This window comes from Podarcis pityusensis (genome assembly GCF_964106645.2).
Source record: "Podarcis pityusensis genome assembly, chromosome: 2".
Lineage (NCBI taxonomy): Eukaryota > Metazoa > Chordata > Lepidosauria > Squamata > Lacertidae > Podarcis > Podarcis pityusensis.
In genome coordinates this window covers 2,122,227-2,141,886 of record NC_138029.1, presented here as the reverse complement: position 1 = coordinate 2,141,886, position 19,660 = coordinate 2,122,227, and the positions used below count along the sequence as shown (strand labels likewise).

The 19,660-nt window shown below is 43.6% G+C and overlaps 1 protein-coding gene across 4 annotated transcripts in view; it reads right to left on the bottom strand.

Annotated features, from left to right (window-relative positions):
• PBX4 (PBX homeobox 4) overlaps positions 1-19,660 on the bottom strand; it is a 35,572-nt gene that overhangs the window by 921 nt on the left and 14,991 nt on the right. The window contains exons 3-9 of one of the 4 annotated variants that reach the window (XR_013983170.1): positions 8,961-9,202; positions 7,760-7,950; positions 6,391-6,526; positions 4,554-4,710; positions 1,923-2,029; positions 780-866; positions 30-203 (exon numbers count right to left, since the gene is read on the bottom strand). Coding sequence is in view for 2 of the 4 variants with exons in the window: in XM_080996124.1 (XP_080852250.1) it covers positions 780-866; positions 1,923-2,029; positions 4,554-4,710; positions 6,391-6,526; positions 7,760-7,950; positions 8,961-9,202 (920 nt within the window). In the remaining 2 variants the exon portion in view is untranslated. The remainder of the gene's footprint in view (positions 1-29; positions 204-779; positions 867-1,922; positions 2,030-4,553; positions 4,711-6,390; positions 6,527-7,759; positions 7,951-8,960; positions 9,203-19,660) is intronic. The other 3 variants (XR_013983171.1, XM_080996124.1, XM_080996125.1) reach the window with 3 other exon arrangements.

Below are 19,660 nucleotides of genomic sequence, written 5' to 3'. Positions count from 1 at the left end.
GATCACTGTGCCATGTACAAGACACATACTTTGTTCCATAAGACTTAACCTCAGAACAGAAGTCTTGACACTGCAGTTCACTTTCTGGAGCACAGAAGGCAAAGTACTGTGTGAATGCTGCTTCCGCTGCATTTGTTTCACGGCTTTTCCTGTTCCCCAAATGGGATTCCTTTGCTCTTGCTCAACTTCTCCAGCTAACTTACCTAAATGGATAAAATTTTACTGCTTATGACTGTATTATCAAACAGAATTCAGAGCAAAGGTTGGAACATTATGTGCAGTGACAGCCACTCCCACATTTCCGTTCCCACAAGCAGAAACAATCCATGGCCAAGGGTGGAGTTCACTGTCGCTTGCAGTCTCTTCCTCCAACTGACAGCTCTCTCTTCCAATGGGAGGGGACGTGGGTCTTCTAATCCACTGGGCCAATCTGGCTTGGTAGGTAAGCCATCTTCTCTCTCTGACCATCCCCTAACCACTTGGGATCCTGGTCTTCACTGTACCATGAATGACACAGAAAAGGGATAAAATAAAAAAGGGGCAGGTTCCCCCCCCCCCCGATCCCCTGAATGACAAGGGCTGGAAGTAGGCTACCTGTTTCCCCTTCTCTTTGGAGCAGTGCTGCATTGTGGCAGGGTGTTAGCAACACCATGGCTAAGGTCTCAGCAAAGTACAGTATTATTTTAAATACACCTGCAGAGCTGGGCACATTACCCTTCGTTGCCCAGTCAGACTTCTGAAGCTTAAGATATTCACTTTCAAAATCAGAGGTTCCTTACATCAATACGCTGCGTTGAATATAGAGGGTTCCCCACAATGCTGTCATATCTTCCTGCCTGATGTATGACATGGTGTAAGGAATCCATCTGTAACAATACAACCAATTTGGCAAAAGAAAAAATAGCTCAAACAGTTATGCAGATACTTCAGTCGCCACCTAAAGCACCACCATCCTAACGCCATTTATGTGGCCTCCAATGGAATGCTTGAAATGTTACCATATCCAGCTGGGGCAATGGCTGCAAGTTAAATCTCTGTTTCTAACTTTATTTGTGTCCACCTTCTGCAGCAGATGTCATCTCTCCAGCACTGTGACACAATTGTGTGCTATGCTCAGAGCACAGAGACTGCTTTCAGACTGGGCAGATAAAAAAAATGATAATGGATGAAACTCTGGGCCCGGGACTCAAGTCCTCCAGTGCCCCTGCTCTAGAAATGTATGACACAGCCTCATAAAGTACCTCACACTTGCATTACATGAGTGCTGCCTTTTAATCTTGAATCTAATTTATTAGGAGCTCTAAACCCAGGGTGTGTATAATTATAGTAATGAACTATCTGGAAGTACTGTTACTCTCCTGCCACACATGCTACCGGTGATGTTACAGAGTACCATCATTTCTTGGCAGCTGTTTGGCTTCACCTCTGTTCAGATACAATAGTCCCAAAGCAGGAATATGCTATATTCAAGTATTTTTCAACTCTGCTGCACAAAAAAAGTTATGCTCAAGTCTTTCTAAACCTTGCATGCAAGTCCTCCTGTACAAATGTGTATGTGACTAGCCCTACCCTCTCATGCATGACATTCCTACATATACTATGGGCCAATCCCAACCCAACCCCTTCTGCCCCACTATCGGAGCTTATGTTGCCAACTCCATCTTAGAACAGAACAAGCAAATCTTTCCTTGCCTTAGCAAAGACTGGAAAAAATAGACTTGGCCCAAGGAGCAAAAAATTTTTTTATGAAATAATCTTTCTCCTATTAAGTCACTTCTACAGGTGACCATCTTATTGCAAAATTCCCAGGAGATCTTAAAATCCAGTAATTCATAAATGTGGTGCTTTGAGCACTTAGATGTAAGTGTCTGCCTGCTGTAGACCGCAGGGGATTTGTCACACAGTTTTCTCTGCACACCCACCTGTGACTGCACATTGGCTCCCACTGGCGAGTTCTGGTAGGAAGTGAGTGATTGCAGGTTTATAAAGGAATCTCCAGAATTTGTCATTTTAAATGACCCAGAGGAACCTGAAGAGGAAAAGAAGTTACCTAATGGTATGTCTGCACCTGCTCATTTTTGCGCAATTTTATCAAGACATTAGCACAAGGAGCTGCTGTGCTTTGCACCTGATCCCATGATTAACTTTCTGTAGTGCTCCACTTTGGGGGCTTAGTGAAAAGTTTCACAGTCCCATTTCCTTGTCCATCCCCATCCCCTTGTTAACTCTGAAGCAGTGGTTTCAAATGGTGTCCATGGGAATCCTGAGGTTTCTTGGAAGTTTTTCAGGGATTCGTGTGTGTTAAAAAAGATGCCTCCCCATAAGATCTCTCCTTCCAATGCACAGCTGCATGTGTGTGTTCTAGGATACAATCTCTTGTAGTGGTGAGGCTCTACAGGCCTGGCCACTACCTCCCATGAACCAAGCATACACCATGGAATATGCCCCAGCTTATCTCCTTGGTAGCCACTGCTCAAAGCATCCTTCTGTATTCACAATCATAGTAGTTAAAGGTGAGATCCCCAGGGATAGAAAAGGGTGACTGCACACATACAGATGGAAACAGTCCACCAAACACGCAAAACCCTGACTGGCAAAAACAAAGATCTCCCTACACAAACTGTGGTAGAGAACCCTCTCCCCATAAACTAACCTTGTTTGGACAAAGATATAGCAGGCAGCCCAAGCATCCTTTCCATTTCAGATTGGAACCACAGAATGAAGGGAGGGAGAGTTCCCCCCGCACTGTTCTCCTAACAAATACCACACACCCACAACATGATTCATATATATGCTTGTGCTACTAACAATTTATGAACTTTACTATTAGATAGAAAATGTGACACGGTCTTGGACTTGGTGAACTGAAACTTATATGTTTATGGTGGTTCTGAAGAAATAAATGCTTTCCCATTTATTTCTTTGAAGGACCACCTAGAAATGTGGCTGTCTCATCCAGCAAGGTAGACTGGCTACAATTCAGGGGCAGGCATGGGAAAGACATGAAAATTAGTACTGGGATGATGAGGGACAAAACTGAAGTGAAATTAAATGTAATACAGAGCAATGTGCAGACAACAACTCAAACAACCCAGCGGGTGTACGAAGATTTCATGAAGCTATTCCAGTTCCCAAGATGCTTCAAACAAGTTGTTCTTCAGTAAAGCAAAAATAACTCTAAAAATACATTGACTTGCCCTTTGACAAGCCTTATTGTGTCTAGATGGCAATCAAGCTTGTGAAAGAAGAAACAGAAATGCTTGTTAAGTATTTTCTCTAGCGCTTTCTATTTGTAACACAACCTGAAGAACAACTGGATCAAAACATATTGGGAACTGGAAATGCTCCAGTCCATCTTGGTTCACTCAGAAGTTTACTGCTATTCAAGAAGCTGCACTTACAGTGGTGCCTCGCAAGACGAAATTAATTCGTTCCGCAAGTTTTTTCTTCTTGCGAGTTTTTCGTCTTGCGATGCACAGTTTCCCATAGGAATGCATTGAAAATCAATTAATGCGTTCCTAGGGAAACCGCTTGCCAGGCTGGCGGTGCGGAGAAGGGCTTTTCTCCCCACCGCAAGCCTTCAGGACAGGTACGGGAACAGAGGGGAAGGCGCGCAGCGCTTTCCCTCTGTTCCCGGGGCTTGCGTGGGAGGAGGGTTTTTCCTCCCCACCGCCAACATTCAGAACAGCATTCTGAATGTTGGCGGTGGGAAGGAAAACCCTCCTCCCACCCCAAGTCTTCAGGAAAGCCATCCGATGCTGGGCGGCGGGAGAAGGTGTCCCCCCCCCCCGCCCGGCACCGGAGCTTCGTTCCGATGCCGGGCGGCGGGAGGAGGCGTTCCCCCCCCCACCCGGCATCGGAGCTTCGTTCCGATGCCGGGCGGCGGGAGGAGGCGTTCCCCCCCCCACCCGGCATCGGAGCTTCGTTCCGATGCCGGGCGGCGGGAGGAGGCATTTCCCCCCCCCGCATCGGAGCTTCGTTCCGATGCCGGGCGGGGGGGAGGAGGCGTTCCCCCCCCGGCATCGGAGCTTCGTTCCGATGCCGGGGGGGGGGGAGGAGGCGTTCCCCTCCCCCGCCCGGCATCGGAGCTTCGTTCCGATGCCGGGCGGGGGGAGGAGGTCCGAGGACAGTGGGGAAGACGCGCTGCGCTTCCCCGCTGTCCCGGAGATTTCCCTATGGGCTTTCGTCTTGCGAAGCAAGCCCATAGGGAAATTCGTTTTGCGAAGCGCCTCCAAAACGGAAAACCCTTTCGTCTAGCGGGTTTTCCGTCTTGCGAGGCGTTCGTCTTGCGGGGTACCACTGTATATATAGCAACCAGAATGGCTCTTGGAAGGCAGGAAAAGGCAAAACTTGTGGGGGGGGGGGGACAGAAGGATTTAGACATGCACTGCAGTTCTAAGCAACTTTCCAAACAAGGCCAATGAGGTCTATTCACGTTTCTGTAGCTTTTTTTACTTCAGAACAGCACAGAAGAGGCTCTTCCAACTGCACACATGTTTCCCCAGCAGGTGTCCAGGGAAATCCTGTTCTAGAGGCAGGCTTTCTGCACTTACCAGAATTTGGGGTGGGTGGAGAACTTGTCTGGTTGCCCTGGGCCACCACATTGGTTGCATCCACCGCTGTCTTGGCTGCATAAATGTTAGCCTCCTCCTGGAACTTCCCCATGTTTTTCTTGTACCGGATTCTCTTGTTACCAAACCAGTTTGAGACCTGCAACAATAACTAAGTTAATGTGTGAACAAATTAGTGTATAGGCAGCTATCAACAGAAGAGAGGAGACAAAGATTGTTCCCAGAGTGTGCAAAATAAAGTCATAATTCCAGTCTCTGGGTGCACACACCAGCTGCTGACACTGGTCCATCTGCAGAATTGCAAATACTTTGGGACCAGCACGAATAGTGCTTTATACCAGTGTTTCCCAGCCTTGGATCTACAGCTGTTTTTGGACTACAATTCCCATCATCCCTGAGCACTGGTCCTGCTAGCTAGGGATGATGGAAGTTGTAGTCCAAAAACAGCTGGAGACCCAAGGTAGAGAAACACTGTTTTATACAATTCCTTTGTGGAATCGGATGCTAAAAGCTGAGGCGGCCAACTTCTTTGGCAAGTTTACTTATTTTATTTGATACATTTATATCTGGCAGGGAAGGGAAGATCTCTCAGGGTGGGAGAAGAAAGGAAAGCTCCCAGGTGAGAGCTGGGAGGGCTCACCTTTCTCTGGGTAGAACAACCTAAGAAGGAAGACTTTATATTATTATTTTCCTCTCTTTCTCTTTTGATTCTTTGTTTTTGTTTAGATTAGTTTGTTCTTTTATTGTAAAGTATTCTGAAAAGTCTTAATAAAATCTTTTAAGAAAAACTTTCCTACTAACCGAAATGACAAATGATTAGCATAGGTCACTCTGTAAGCCAACAGATTTTATTTCAATCTGTATAGGCTCCAAAAGTTGTTCTTAACCAAATACAGCTTAATTTTTGTGGCAGAAAATTTCGACCCTGAAACCTGATGGATGTCAAGCAGAGATTGACTCAGTCTGCATGCTGCTACCAAGCTTTGCAAAATGGTGAAACTACAGGATAGCCGGCCAGACCAGCAGAAAATTTCCAAAGGACAGAAGGTTGAGTGGCAAAGACTGACTATAAAAACATCCTGGTTTGCTTTTTGATTAAAGTAAAAAAAGAAAACAGAAAAGGCTTGAAAGAACTGGATTTGGTAATACTGTAAGAACGACTGAGAGGGAATCCAAAGTTTTATTTTTCTCACTAAGAGATTTTAAGGATTTCTTCGGTCAACAGTGAATTGATTTAAATCAATATGATTTAATCAAGAATTAAAGCCTAACACCAAGAGAAAAGACTTACAAAATCAAGCTTCCGGTGTTTACATCAGATATTTCTTTAAATGAAAACAAAAATCAAACTAATTACCTATATTAGGTAATTAAATATATTGCTTTACAAATAGAATTTACACTTCATTCGTACATTCCATGTAGGGTGGAACTCAACATTGTGCCAGCAGAAATGCTTGCCTGATGGAACAATCTCCCCTTTCCTCCCTGGCACCATGTTCAAGGTTCTCCCAACCCCACCCCCCACCCCTGAGTGGATTTAGGGGTGGGGCGGCAAGAGGAAACGCTTGCACTGGCTTCTGGTAGTGCACTGGGTTACTTGAATCTAGACCATGGTTTCTTACAATTTTTAACTGTTGTTTTAGTCTTTTATACAATGATTAAACGTTTTCAAAAAGAAGAAAACTTACATGAAATTCTGCAAAATTTTGAAAACCTTTGTTTAAAGTCTACAGGATGCAACGGTCAGAAACAAGCATCTGCCTACACAAATGTTTGAAAAACAGACAACCACATTCACTGGAGATGGACCACCCACCTGTGAGACTGTGATGCCTCCTTTCTTTGCTAGTTCTTCTTTGGCTTCTTCACTGGGGTAAGGGTTACTCAGGTGAGAATAAAAATACTCATTCAAGACTTCTGTTGCCTGCTTGCTGAAGTTCCGCCGCTTACGCCTGGGAACACATTGAAATTATTCATACAGTTGATGTCAGAGCACACTGTGTGCTGGCCCAAGGGCTTAAGGAAGAGCCAAGGAGGGCTGCAGGAAATCACACAGTGGAAAGATTTTATCCAAATGGGAAAACGGAGTGAGCATGGCATGAGGTGTGTGTGTATATATATCTATATCTGGACTGAAAGGGCAGCCAAGATTAAGTAGACTGCTCTAAATACAATTAAAAATACTTACAAAGTGATATGACAGATTAAATCCCTGATTACCCCCCAAATCTAAAGCACACTTTCCTGAAATTCAAGACAGAAAACTTTCAGATAACAGATAATACATTTCAGAGCAGGAATAGACAAAGAACAAGGAACCATATCTCAGTGGCCGAATACATCCTTTACATACAGAAGTTCCTAGGCTCTGGCCCTTGCAATTCCAGTTTATTTATTTCGATTCTACCCTTGAATAAAACTCCCAGGGTGGCAGTGAAAACAATCAGTTAACTGGTGCTGAGAAATGGCCCCAACGAAGACCGTGGAAATCTGCTACTAAAATAAATAATACTGGGTTAGATGGGTCAGTCTGGAGAAAGAGGATGACTCTTCCTACTGCAGAAGCATCTGGCAAAAGGTGGCTCTCCATACAGGAGGCAGATTCCAGGAAATCATAAAACTGGGCCTAAACTTGATGTTTCCAATGCAAGGTATATAAATGCAACTTGCATAATTAAAAATAGCAATCACCACAGTTCATGGGTGAATTTGCTGGATTGCACCCCAAACAGGATATTGTTAAAGCATAGATGTCCCAGCACCTGCCAACCTAGCAGTTCGAAAGCATGCCAATGCAAGTAGATAAATAGGTGGCAGGAAGGTAAACAGTGTTTCCATGCACTCTGGTTTCTGTCACAGTGTCCCATTGCGCCAGAAGTGGTTTAGCGATGTTGATCACATGACCTGGAAAACTGTGGGTGGACAAACGCCAGCTCCCTCGGCCTGAAGCAAGATAGGCGCCACAGCCCCATAACCTTTGACTCTACCGTCCAGGAGTCCTTTACCTTTTTACCTTTACCTAAACCATAGATGCTAATAACTGCCAGTGTTTATTGTCTACGCATTGTATCAGGTTCAATATTGTCTTCTCCCATTGTGCCCAGTGTCACACTTTGTACAGCCTTCTATGCCACCAAGATCCTGGACACAAGAAGGGTCTCCCTTGAGGCTTGATCATGTATTACCTTGCATCCAGAAACCGTGAGCGCAGGATCATCACAGCCTCACAAGTGCTCTGTTTCAGCTGCATCTGAATGGTGCTGAACTTTCCATGAATTATATTCACCATGCGCTCAATTTCTTTGGGTGAAATTGGCCTCGTCCTGCTCTGTTCTCGGAGCAGGTTCATCACATGGGTGGTGAACTCACTGCAAGCCTGGAAATAAGAAGCAGAGAGGCATATTGTACTCAAGCAACGGTCACATTTAATTCAAAACTTATAAATAAATGGGAGTGATAATTACACAACAGACTAGACGAGGGGCAGATAACTTGGCATCACATGCAGTCTAAATATTAATACAAGATTATAATATTTAAAAATATACTTTAGGTGTCTTTGTGAGATTTAATATGTAGAAACAGCATATTCTGTAGTCTATGTTACACAGGTCTGATTTTTTAAAAAACTGCAGAGGGCCATTACATTTTATTATTAATAGGCAGGTATTCAAATACTTTTTTTACACTAATATTGCTGCATACATTATGGCTTGACCCAATTTGTTTTGTAATTATTTTTATTTGCCCATATCTACACATAAAGGCCAATCAGCTGTACCAATCTCTGCAAAAAGCAGACTGTGCTCTGTTGAAAGTCAGTGAGAAAGTGTGAGAAAAAGGAAGAATTTTGAAGACCTCTGTACAAAATTCCCCTATGAAACACATAAGCTGGTGTTGGCTTCTGGAGAAGAAAGGAAGTGATCTCTGCAAACCACTGGTCTGTGGCAAAGAGGAATGCCCCCCCAACGCTATTGACTCAGCCACATTTAATGCAACCAAGAATTAGAAAAGGTCATAATCCTGAAGCTACATAAAAGCTCACAAAAGGACACAAGACTGCAGCCTAAATGAATTTATGCCCCCAAACACTTTTACTTCTTCTTCCCCCATCTAATATTTTTATTTGTTTTTACAAGTACAAATTTATAACAAAATTGTTTAAATAACCATACTCTGAGATTCTCTGAATCTCCAGACTTCCCTCCATCCCCTACATGGTTCCTTGTACCAATATTTACAACTACATATCAGTCTATTCTCCATAGTCTACTTTTACTTCAGCCCAGTCAAAAGTTGGGTGTATACTCCCTGCTCTGTGATCGCAAAGGAAAAACAATTGTTTTTAACTGAGAGGATAAAAACTCTTCCATGCAGAAAGATCACCTGTTCATATTTCTCTAGCTCAGAGTGGTATATCTGTCGGATCTGTGACAGCTTGGCCCTGTAGTCAGAGTGCTCAATGCTATTGTCATTTGGACAGCCACCTGAAGTTGCTGCTATGGCCGCAGGTCCTCCTCTTCCCCGCTTCTCCGGCCCGGAGACACCCTCTGCCAGCAACATGTTATCAAGTCTCATTAGCTGAGCATCAGGGGGATCTTCTTCCTGAATACCGCGTATACTTAACACTGGATAAATATAAATAGGGAGCAGAGGATTATTTCAGAAGCAGAGAAAACAAAGTAGGAGTTTATTTGCCCCATGATCTGTGATCGCACATACAGTAACAACCACGACCTCAGAATGCATAGCACCCAAACAAAAGGCTAAAAAAGATTGAATAATTTGTTTCTGCTTCATATGCAATTGCACTCAAAGGAGGGAGCTGAGGCTAGAGAAGAGATGGCACATCTCCAGAAAAACAACAAAAAAGCAGGAAGACACATATGGTCAATAGCATCCCAAACTATTTGCATTTTCCATACAGAAGCACACATCGAACACATTCAAAGGCCAAGGGAGAGCATAGCCTAATGCAAACTTCAGCATGTCCAACAAATTCTTGACTATTTTATATTGTCATTTGGAACTCCTTCCTAAGCTTCCTTCTTGATCTCTGAAGTCCTCTCTAAAGCCAAGTGTCCCAGAGGTTCACTTTTTAAAATGGAAGTGGTGTAGAGCAGTTTTGTGCCATTTCCTCGGCCAGAAGAAACCTGTAGCAGCCGTTGACTGCTATGTAGTACAAACTGACAGCTTCTTCCATGGGTGGAAAAACCCATATGCCCAGTAGACACTGGAGCCTTTAAAAAAATGAGCCTGGAAAATACCGTATTTTTCGCTCTATAAGACGCACTTTTTTCCTCCTAAAAAGTAAGGGGAAATGTGGGTGCCTCTTATGGAGCGAATGCAGGCTGTGCAGCTATCGCAGAAGCCAGAACAGCAAGAGGGATCGCTGCGCAGCTCTAGCTTCTGGCTTAGCCCCTCAGTCCCTTCCCCCTGCTCCCAGAAAAGCCCCCAAGAACCACGCTCCCTTTAAAGAGCATGTGTGCAGCTCTTGGGGGCTTTTCCCCGAGGAGGGAGAAGGGCAACCGTCACTGACGGGCTGCCCTTCTCCCTCCTTGGGGAAAAGCCTGCAAGCGCTCTAAGCACACGCTCCAAGCGGCTCGTGAAAGGGAGCGCTGAGCAGAGCCTGGGATGCATGCAGGCTCTGCTCAGCACTCCCTTTAAAGAATATTTTTTTTCTTGCATTCCTCCTCTAAAAACTAGGTGTGTCTTATGGCCAGGTGCGTCTTATGGAGCGAAAAATACGGTAGATGCTGAGGAGGGGGAAGGGGTTACATTTTCATTGCCCCTTTCCTCCAAGTAGTATACAAGATTCTCCCCCGTTCCAATTTATCTTCAGTAGTTTAAGGCAGGCATAGGCAAACTCAGCCCTCCAGATGTTTTGGGACTACAACTCCCATCATCCCTAGCTAACAGGACCAGTGGTCAGGGACGATGGGAATTATAGTCTCAAAACATCTGGAGGGCTGAGTTTGCCTATGCCTGGTCTAAGGTGACCCAACAGAGAGTTGTTAATGGAAACAGAGAACCAATTAAAATGGAAATACTTTAACGAAATCTGAGAGAATGTAATAGATTGGTTGCAATATTTTCAGTTAAATGAACTATTTAACAATGATAAAAAGATGGGATTTGCGTATGAAATCTCAACTTTTCAGAGAGAAATAATAGAAAATGAAATGAAATTAATTTCTAAAATGTGCAATCTGTTGTTGGAATGGGAAACGAAGGATGAAGAGGTTAAGTCAGTCATGATTAAATGGGCACAAGGTGTGGGACATAATATTCAGATGATGGAATGGGAAAAATTATGGAAGAATGATATAAAATTTACAGCATGTGTGGCGGTTAAAGAAAATTACATGAAAATGATGTATAGATGGTATCTCACTCTAATAGATGATTTAAATATGTTAGAAACTTAATAATGGACATGCAGTATTTTGATAAATAATTGAACCAAGGAAGGGATTAGAGGGAAGTGAATTTGTTTTGTTTTTGTATTGTTACTGTTTTTTATGTTTGTTATTTTTGGAAAATTAATAAAACGTTACTAAAAAAAGAACAGAGGTTTGAAAAAGAGTCATCCCACATTGGTTGCTTTCTTTCATGTGTGTGCAGGCCAAGGTTGCTGCTTCATATTTCTCATTTAGTCCCTATGCCTCTCCTGCAGCCCCACACACTTCCCACCCTTACTCTCTAAGGTAGGTGGAATTGGGCTGCAATTGGGCAGGGCCTCAACACACTTTCCGCCTTTTCCACAATCCATCTTTCCTAGCCCAGGCAGAGCAGAGCACAACGGCTGAGCAATGACAGCATCTCAGATAATGCAGATCACCTGGGACTCAGGAATAGCTCTGCCCAGAACATCAACTGGCAGGCTGTAGGAGTCGAATGGCTGTGAGCATTTGCAACGCCACCTGTTGCAGCAAAGCACCCAGTGTGTACACACCGGCATCCTAAATGCTAAATTCATCTCACCAGACCTGAAAGAAGCTCTCAGAAACTCTATTAGTCATAAATAATTTTTATTAAATCCAAAAGAGTTAACAGGATTCAAAAATTAGTCACAGGTTCTAGTGTGGGCTTCTAATTGCATGGTAACTTAAGTTCCCATGTAAAAGAGCTTCTCTTCATTCAGACAAAGCACTTTATTTTCCAAGGAAAGAATGGATTTGTCTCTGTTAATTAGCTGAGAGAACTGTTATCTTCATTAAATAGCCTCAAAAAATCACTTGAACCGAATTACTTTAATATTTATCAGTTAATTAATCAATTAAATGAGTAATAGTACAACAATAAATTGACTAAAAGAAACCTTTCCATTGGCTGGCAGCCCTAATTTTTATGAATGCTTTTAATGGACAATTCTCAGCCCCATAAACCCCTGAGAACCTGGGCAGCTACATCCACTAACATGCCATGGTTTGTTCTGATAGCTAATCATAACACTCTCTACATATTCATCAAAATGGAAAATAATTAGACTGAGCCAAGTGAAATTCCCATCATTTCTAATTAGCCCTTAATTAAAACACATCACAACCTAAGGTACTGAGGCCTCACTCAATATGCAAATGCAATCATTGCAATATATTTACATATCATTAATTAACATGCTGCGGTGCTGTAATGAACTGTACGAGAGCACCGGTGCCAAAACAAGAATGATATGCCATTTGTTAGGCTTGTTTTCCAATCCAGATTTTTCTCTTCCATGTAGCAACAGAGCAGCAGGGCTCATAGTCCTCTCTTATGATGGAACATTTGTGCTACTAGAGGAAAAACATATCTATCGATTAACTGACATATTCAAGAAGCAGACACAGGACGATCAAGCTGATTCAGCCAACTGAAGTTAAGCCCCGGCTGAAATGTCCAGTTCTCTTCAGGGACCAAGGAAGATAAGGTTCAACTAGTGTTAGGGAAACGGCAACAAATGTCAACAAAAACAGCAGCACTGGCACACAGTGGTCAAAGGTTTCACTCAAGAGAAACTGGAAGGAGAGAGGGAGCTCAGTGGTTGAGCTTAAGTGACAATGCTAATATTTAAGTCAGGCTTCCTCAACCTCGGCCCTCCAGATGTTTTTGGCATACAACTCCCATGATCCCTAGCTGGCAGGACCAGTGGTCAGAGATGATGGGAACTGTAGTCTCAAAACATCTAGAGGGCCAAGGCTGAGGATGCCTGATCTAAGTATTTGAATGGCAATCCTTAATTTGCTCATGTAGAACAAGTCGAGGCCTCTGCAGGCCTGCGCGCCCAACCCCACTTACTTTGCACCTGGACCGCAACACACCCTCTGATCCCAAGGACCTTATAATCTACCCTCAGATGCAAGATGAAATATTTTGGCCATGCAACTCCATTAAAATCAAGGAGGATGAGAGACAGGGAAGCATCCCTTCTGATTCCTCATCCTTAGTGCTACTGAGCATCAGCAGCAGCAGCTTTGGCAGAGTCTTCCCTTCCTTATAAACCTCAGCTGCTGCTATTAACACTGAGAAGAAGATAGTTTAATGAGCTAATTTCCATATATATCAGCAGCTCAAGTATTCTGGCTCCATCCAATGACTCAGTGTTATCCTGGCTCAGTTCAGAATATGACCACAACTAAAGGAGCTGCCAACTAAGATTTTACTGGAATATATTCCTATGCCTACTTGCTTGGGAGTAAGAAAGCATAGGATCAGGCTGCACATGCAAAAGCAACTAGAAACACTAATATGTGCTGCTGCTCCTCAAAGTGCATGGGCATACGTTCAAAGACACTTTCAGCATTAAAAAAAGAAGAACAGAAAGATGCTCTCAGGTCAAATCTAGAATGCAAACACACAATACAGTTAAAGCACGTGACTTCCCCCAAAGAACCCTGGGAATTGTAGTTAATGGTGCTGGGAATTGTAGGTAAAAGGTAAAGGTAAAGGACCCCTGGACGGTTAAGCCCAGTCAAAGGCGACTCTGTTTGTCCACAGAAATGTCGTTTACCTTCCTGCCGCAGTGGTACCAATTTATCTACTTGCACTGGTGTGCTTTCGAATGGCTAGATTGGAAGGAGCTAGGACAGAGAAACAGGAGTTCACCCCATCGTGGGGATTCAAACTGCTGACATTCTGATCAGCAAGCCCAAGAGGCTCAGAGGTTTAGACCACAACGCAACCAGTGTTGGGAATTGTAGCTGAAAAGTATGATGTTACAAAAGGAACAAGACAGAGATGTCCCCTGTCACCATTATTGTTTATACTGGTTCCTTGAAGTTCTGGTGAACATTATAAGAGCAGAGGAAAGTATAAAAGTATAAAACCAAGTGGCTCGTTTTAAACTCAATAAGGTAAAAACTAAAATGTCGGTGAAAAATATGAATGTACAATTAAAAGAAAAATTACAACAGATCACAGAAATACGTGTGGGGAAGAAAACTGAATATTTAGGGTATGGTTAACTGCCAAAAATATAAATGTATTCAAAGACTATTACATACCTACATGGAAAGAAATTAAGAAGGATTTTGAAGTATGGGGAAGGATGAAATTATCATTTTGGGGTAGAATATCTGCTGCAAAAATGAATGTGAGGGGAGAGATTTCATCAGGCAAGGCCTTCTTCCACCTGCCTTGCTCCACCCTCCAGTCGCTGCTTCTCAATTTGTATTGTATTATTTTATACACTGTGGCTTGTCGTTGTTTTATTGATTGCAGTTTAGAAATTATTTAACCATTTGATAAGAAAGTCAATCTACCAGGTATGGGATAGGTACAAGAATATATTAGAACAAAGAACACCATGGTGGATTTCTCCATTGGAAGCAATCTCAGTTTAAAAAGTAAATATGAGAAGCGAGTGGGCCACCTATAAAGACTTGTTAAAAGAGGCAGGAGACCAATTAAAATTGAAAAAAAGAGGATATTAGAGAATTGTTAACAGACTGGATGCAGTATCATCAATTAAATGACGTTTTCAAGGTTGACAAAAAAAGGTTTCGATACGAGATCGAGGTTTGAAATAGATCTGTTGGAAAATAATGTGAAAGTTTTATCAAAAATGTACAAATTAATTTTAGAATGGAATAAAAAAGACGAAGAAGTTAAGCCAGTGATGATACATTCGGCTAGAGACTTTGGATATAATATCCAACTTTCATCCTGGGAAAAGTTACAAAAAGAGGAAATAAAATTTACTACATGCTGTTCGTTGAAAGAAAGTAATATGAAAACGATATATCGTTGGTATCTAACACCGAGTAAAATTGCTAAAGTGTACAAAACAAGTTCTAAACTTCTCCACGACCCTTCCCCTCTGCAGGGAGGTGGGACGGATTCAGATGGTCGGCCCCGCCACTTAATGGATCCAATTGGCTTCCAGAGAGTGGTAGGGGATGTTTTATCCCAAGTTGATGGCCTTTCAGCTGATTCCCGCTGGAATGCGGAGTTAACCAGGGCTATTGACTGTCTGGCTCCGAAGCGCCCTCTCCGGTTGCATGGAGCCTGGACAGCCCCATGGTTTCCCTGGAGCTGAGGGTGATGAAACAATCGTTGAGACGGCTAGAGCACCAGTGGTGGAAAACTCATTCCGAATCAGACTGGGAACGGGCTAGAGCTCAATGTCAAGTCTACCAATTGGCAATGGCGACGGCGAAGAAGCCCTTCTTCACCGCCTCCATTGCATCTGCAGAAAACAGCAGCAGGAGACTCTTTCAGGTGGTTCGAAATCTATCGGAACCACCTTCATCACCGGGGCCTGGTAGGGACCCCAAGATCTCCTGCAATGCTTTTGCAAGTTTTTTGCAGATATCAAGTCGCTCGGATTCAGAAGGAGGTAGACTCCACCGTGGGAGCAGGGCCGGGGCGGAAGAGTGCTAGAGTCCTGACTAGTCATGTTAAAGGTAAAGGGAACCCTGACCGTAAGGTCCAGTCGTGGCCGACTCTGGGGTTGCGGCGCTCATCTCACTTTATTGGCCGAGGGAGCTGGCATACAGCTTCCAGGTCATGTGGTCAGCATGACTAAGCTGCTTCTGGCAAACCAGAGCAGCACATGGAAACGCTGTTTACCTTCCCGCCGAAGTGGTACCTATTTATCTACTTGTACTTTAACATGCTTTCAAACTGCTAGGTTGGCAGGAGCAGGGACCGAGCAACAGGAGCTCACCCCGTTGCGGGGATTCGAACCGCCAACCTTCTGATCGGCAAGTCCTAGGCTCTGTGGTTTAACCCACAGCGCCACCCGTGTCCCTTCTAGTCATGTTACATGGGATCAATTCCAATCTGTCACCTCCGAGGATGTGGACAGGCTTGCTTGGACAAGTGAAAACAACCATCTGTCTCCTTGATCCTTGCCCATCCTGGGTAATAAAAGCGAGCTGGAGACTTCCCAGACCCGCTGAAAGAGGCGGTCATTAAACAGCTTCTTAAAAAACATCTTTAGACCCGGCCAATATGGCCAACTATCGTCCAGTCTCAAATCTACCATTCTTGGACAAGGTGATTGAGCGAGTGGTTGCTGAACAACTCCAAGCACGCCTGGAGGATGTGGACCATTTGGATCCCTTCCAATCGGGATTCAGGCCTCACCATGGGACTGAAACTACCTTGGTTGCGCTGGTTGATGATCTCCGGTGGGCTAGGGACAAAGGTGAGAGCTGTTTCCTAGTTCTGCTGGATCTCTCAGCGGCCTTTGACACCATCAACCATAACATCCTTCTGGACTGTCTAGAGGGGCTGGGAGCTGGGGGCACTGTTACACAGTGGTTCCGCTCCTTCCTCCTGGGCTGTGTCCAGAAAGTGGTGGTGGGGGATGAGTGTTCAGACCCCTGGGCTCTCAATTGTGGGGTGCCTCAGGGTTCTGTCCTCTCCCCCATGCCTTTTAATATCTATATGAAGCCGCTGGGAGAGATCAACAGGGGGTTTGGGCTGGGTGTTCATCAGTATGCAGATGACACCCATCTCTACCTCTCTTTTAAATCAGAACCAGTGAAGGCGGTGAATGTCCTGTGTGAGTGCCTGGAGGCAGTTGGAGGATGGATGGCGGCTAACAGATTGAGGATGAATCCTGACAAGACAGAAGTACTGTTTTGGGGGGACAGGGGGCGGGCAGCTAAAAGCATTGTTACACTGCTTTGACAAATTTTCTGCTAATGCACATTTTATGTCAAGGAAAAACATTACCTACACCACTGCAATTAAAAATGGAGCAGAATTTCAAAAGGGGCACACTATTGAACATAGCAATAATTACTGAAAATCCCTGACCCATCTCCGTACCATTAGTTGATTATTTATTGATTATTTATTAACAGCATTATACGCCACCCTTAAGCCAAAAAGGCTCTCAGAGCTGCTAACAAAAATCAGTTCTAAGGTGGTCCCTGCCTTCAGGTTCACTCACAAATAAATAAATAAATAAATAAATAAATAAATAACATATAAGTACAGTGGTACCTCGGGTTACATACGCTTCAGGTTACAGACTCCGCTAACCCAGAAATAGTACCTCGGGTTAAGAACTTTGCTTTGGGATGAGAACAGAAATTGTGCTCTGGCGGAGCAGCGGCAGCAGGAGGACCCATTAGCTAAAGTGGTGCTTCAAGTTAAGAACAGTTTCAGGTTAAGAACGGACCTCCGGAACGAATTAAGCTCTTAACCAGAGGTACCACTGTAAAGAGGAATGTGTGGGAGGAGCAAAATGCAAGTTCAAGCACAAGTTCTTTAATTTATGGTCCATGGTAGTGGCTGTTTGTCTGTCTTGCCAAGGAGAAAGAGCCATCCCTCCTCAGCAGCAGACTCCCCCACCAAGCTCTGATCCAAGATAAGCCCTGGTGACAAAGAATCCTCACCGGAGGGGGCAGGATGGAGTTACCCTCCTTTCTGGGAATATGAGAGGCAGTTCTGGCTCTCTCATCCACTGGGATGTTTGAATTGCTCCTGCAAAATGTGAATTGCACAGGCAAAATGTGAGCATGTGGTAGAAGTATTTCTAGCGGTGATGAGTGACACAACACTGACTTCCCAGGTTCCCATTTTGAACCTCTTCTCCACTGCATATCCTCCACAGCATTAATAACAACATCTTCCATTATTCTTCCACTGTTGATGCTCTTTGCATATCTTTACAGTGGGGGGGGGGGAGAGATCTGACCACCAGGATTATCCTGTTCTCCAGAGAGTATTTTGGGGGGCAGAATAATGTTTTGCTGAAACCCCCACAAGTGCCTTCTAGCACTAAGAGCTTCACAATTAGGAGTGACACATGCAGCCAAGTATATATATGGAGAAAGCTAGAGAATTCAAAAAAGACATCTACTTCTGCTTCATTGACTATGCAAAAGCCTTTGACTGTGTAAACCACAGCAAACTATGGCAAGTTCTTAAAGAAATGGGAGTGCCTGATCACCTCATCTGTCCCCTGAGAAATCTCTATGTGGGACAAGAAGCTACAGTTAGAACTGGATATGGAACAACTGATTGGTTCAAAATTGGGAAAGGAGTACGACAAGGCTGTATATTGTCTCCCTGCTTATTTAACTTATATGCAGAATTCATCATGCAAAAGGCTGGGCTGGATGAATCCCAAACCACAATTAAGATTGCCGGAAGAAATATCAACAACCTCAGATATGCAGATGACACAACCTTGATGGCAGAAAGTGAGGAGAAGTTAAAGAACCTTTTAATGAGGGTGAAAGAGGAGAGCACAAAATATGGTTTGAAGCTCAACATCAAAAAAACGAAGATCATGGCCACTGGTCCCATCACCTCCTGGCAAATAGAAGGGGAAGAAATGGAGGCAGTGAGAGATTTTACATTCTTGGGCTCCATGATCACTGCAGATGGTGATAGCCTGCTCCTTGGGAGAAAAGCAATAGAAAGCATCTACAGCACCTAGACAGCATCTTAAAAAGCAGAGACATCACCTTGCCAACAAAGGTCCATATAGTTAAAGCTATGGTTTTCCCAGTAGTGATGTATGGAAGTGAGAGCTGGCCCATAAAGAAGGCTGATCGCCGAAGAATTGATGCTTTTGAATTATGGTGCTGGAGGAGACTTTTGAGATGCCAAGAACCTTTATATTCAAGGATCAGGGCACTCTTAGGACCCCTCCAACAAACGTGAAGAATGTCAAGTGCCCTTGTTGATGATGATAATAATAATTTTTTATTTATACCCCGCCCTCCCCAGCCAAGGCCGGGCTCAGAGCGGCTTACAAGCAATAATAAAAACAAGATGAATGATTACAACTTAAAAACAAAAATAAAATACAACATTAAAATAATGGAACATTAAAATATTAAAATGTAGCCTCATTGCAGGAGGAGAAGGAAAAGAAAAAAGAAAGAGAGGGAGGGAGGGAGGGAATCAAATTGATCAGCAGTCTGTCTTAAAATTAGAAAAAGTCAAAACACAAGAGGTGGCCTAGAATATATACTTGACCAAATGCACATAGTGGCAGAGAATCACCACATTTAGTGAGAGAAACACCAATTTTTCTCATAGTTTACCATTGGCTCTTGCAAGCATGCGGGCACTTGACTGAAGAGAAAAGGGAAGAGGAGAGCACAAACAGAAGGCCCAATATTTGAAACTGATTCAGAACTGAGAACAAGCTTGTGACCCTTTATCGTTAAAACAGAGCCTCAACCCTGATGCTACACTATGACCAGGTCTTTGTTTGCTTGAAGCAGTAACATCTGCTCCCCATAATTTAAATAAGGAACAGACAGGCCATCAGACATTCAAAAACCTATGAGACCTAAACAAATCCGACGTAACTATGGGGCTGCAATCCCTTGGTACAAATATGTTCAACTTGAAATGAATTTCAACTTGCACATTTTAAAAGATGCAAACTGCACACCCAGAAAGGCAAATCCCACCAGGAAACACATTTCATTAAGCAGAGTTTGCGAATCCATGCTCTTTCAGCTGCAGAAAGGGAGAGAACAAACCCAATAAAAGATAAAACAGGCAGCATTCTCCTAGTTCTGTAAAGCTATGTTACAATAAAGGCCAATTGCTGTTAAAAGAAAACAGAATATGCTACCCATAGAGCAAGCATGCCCAGGTTGCTCTTTGCAATGTTTCCTAAGCCT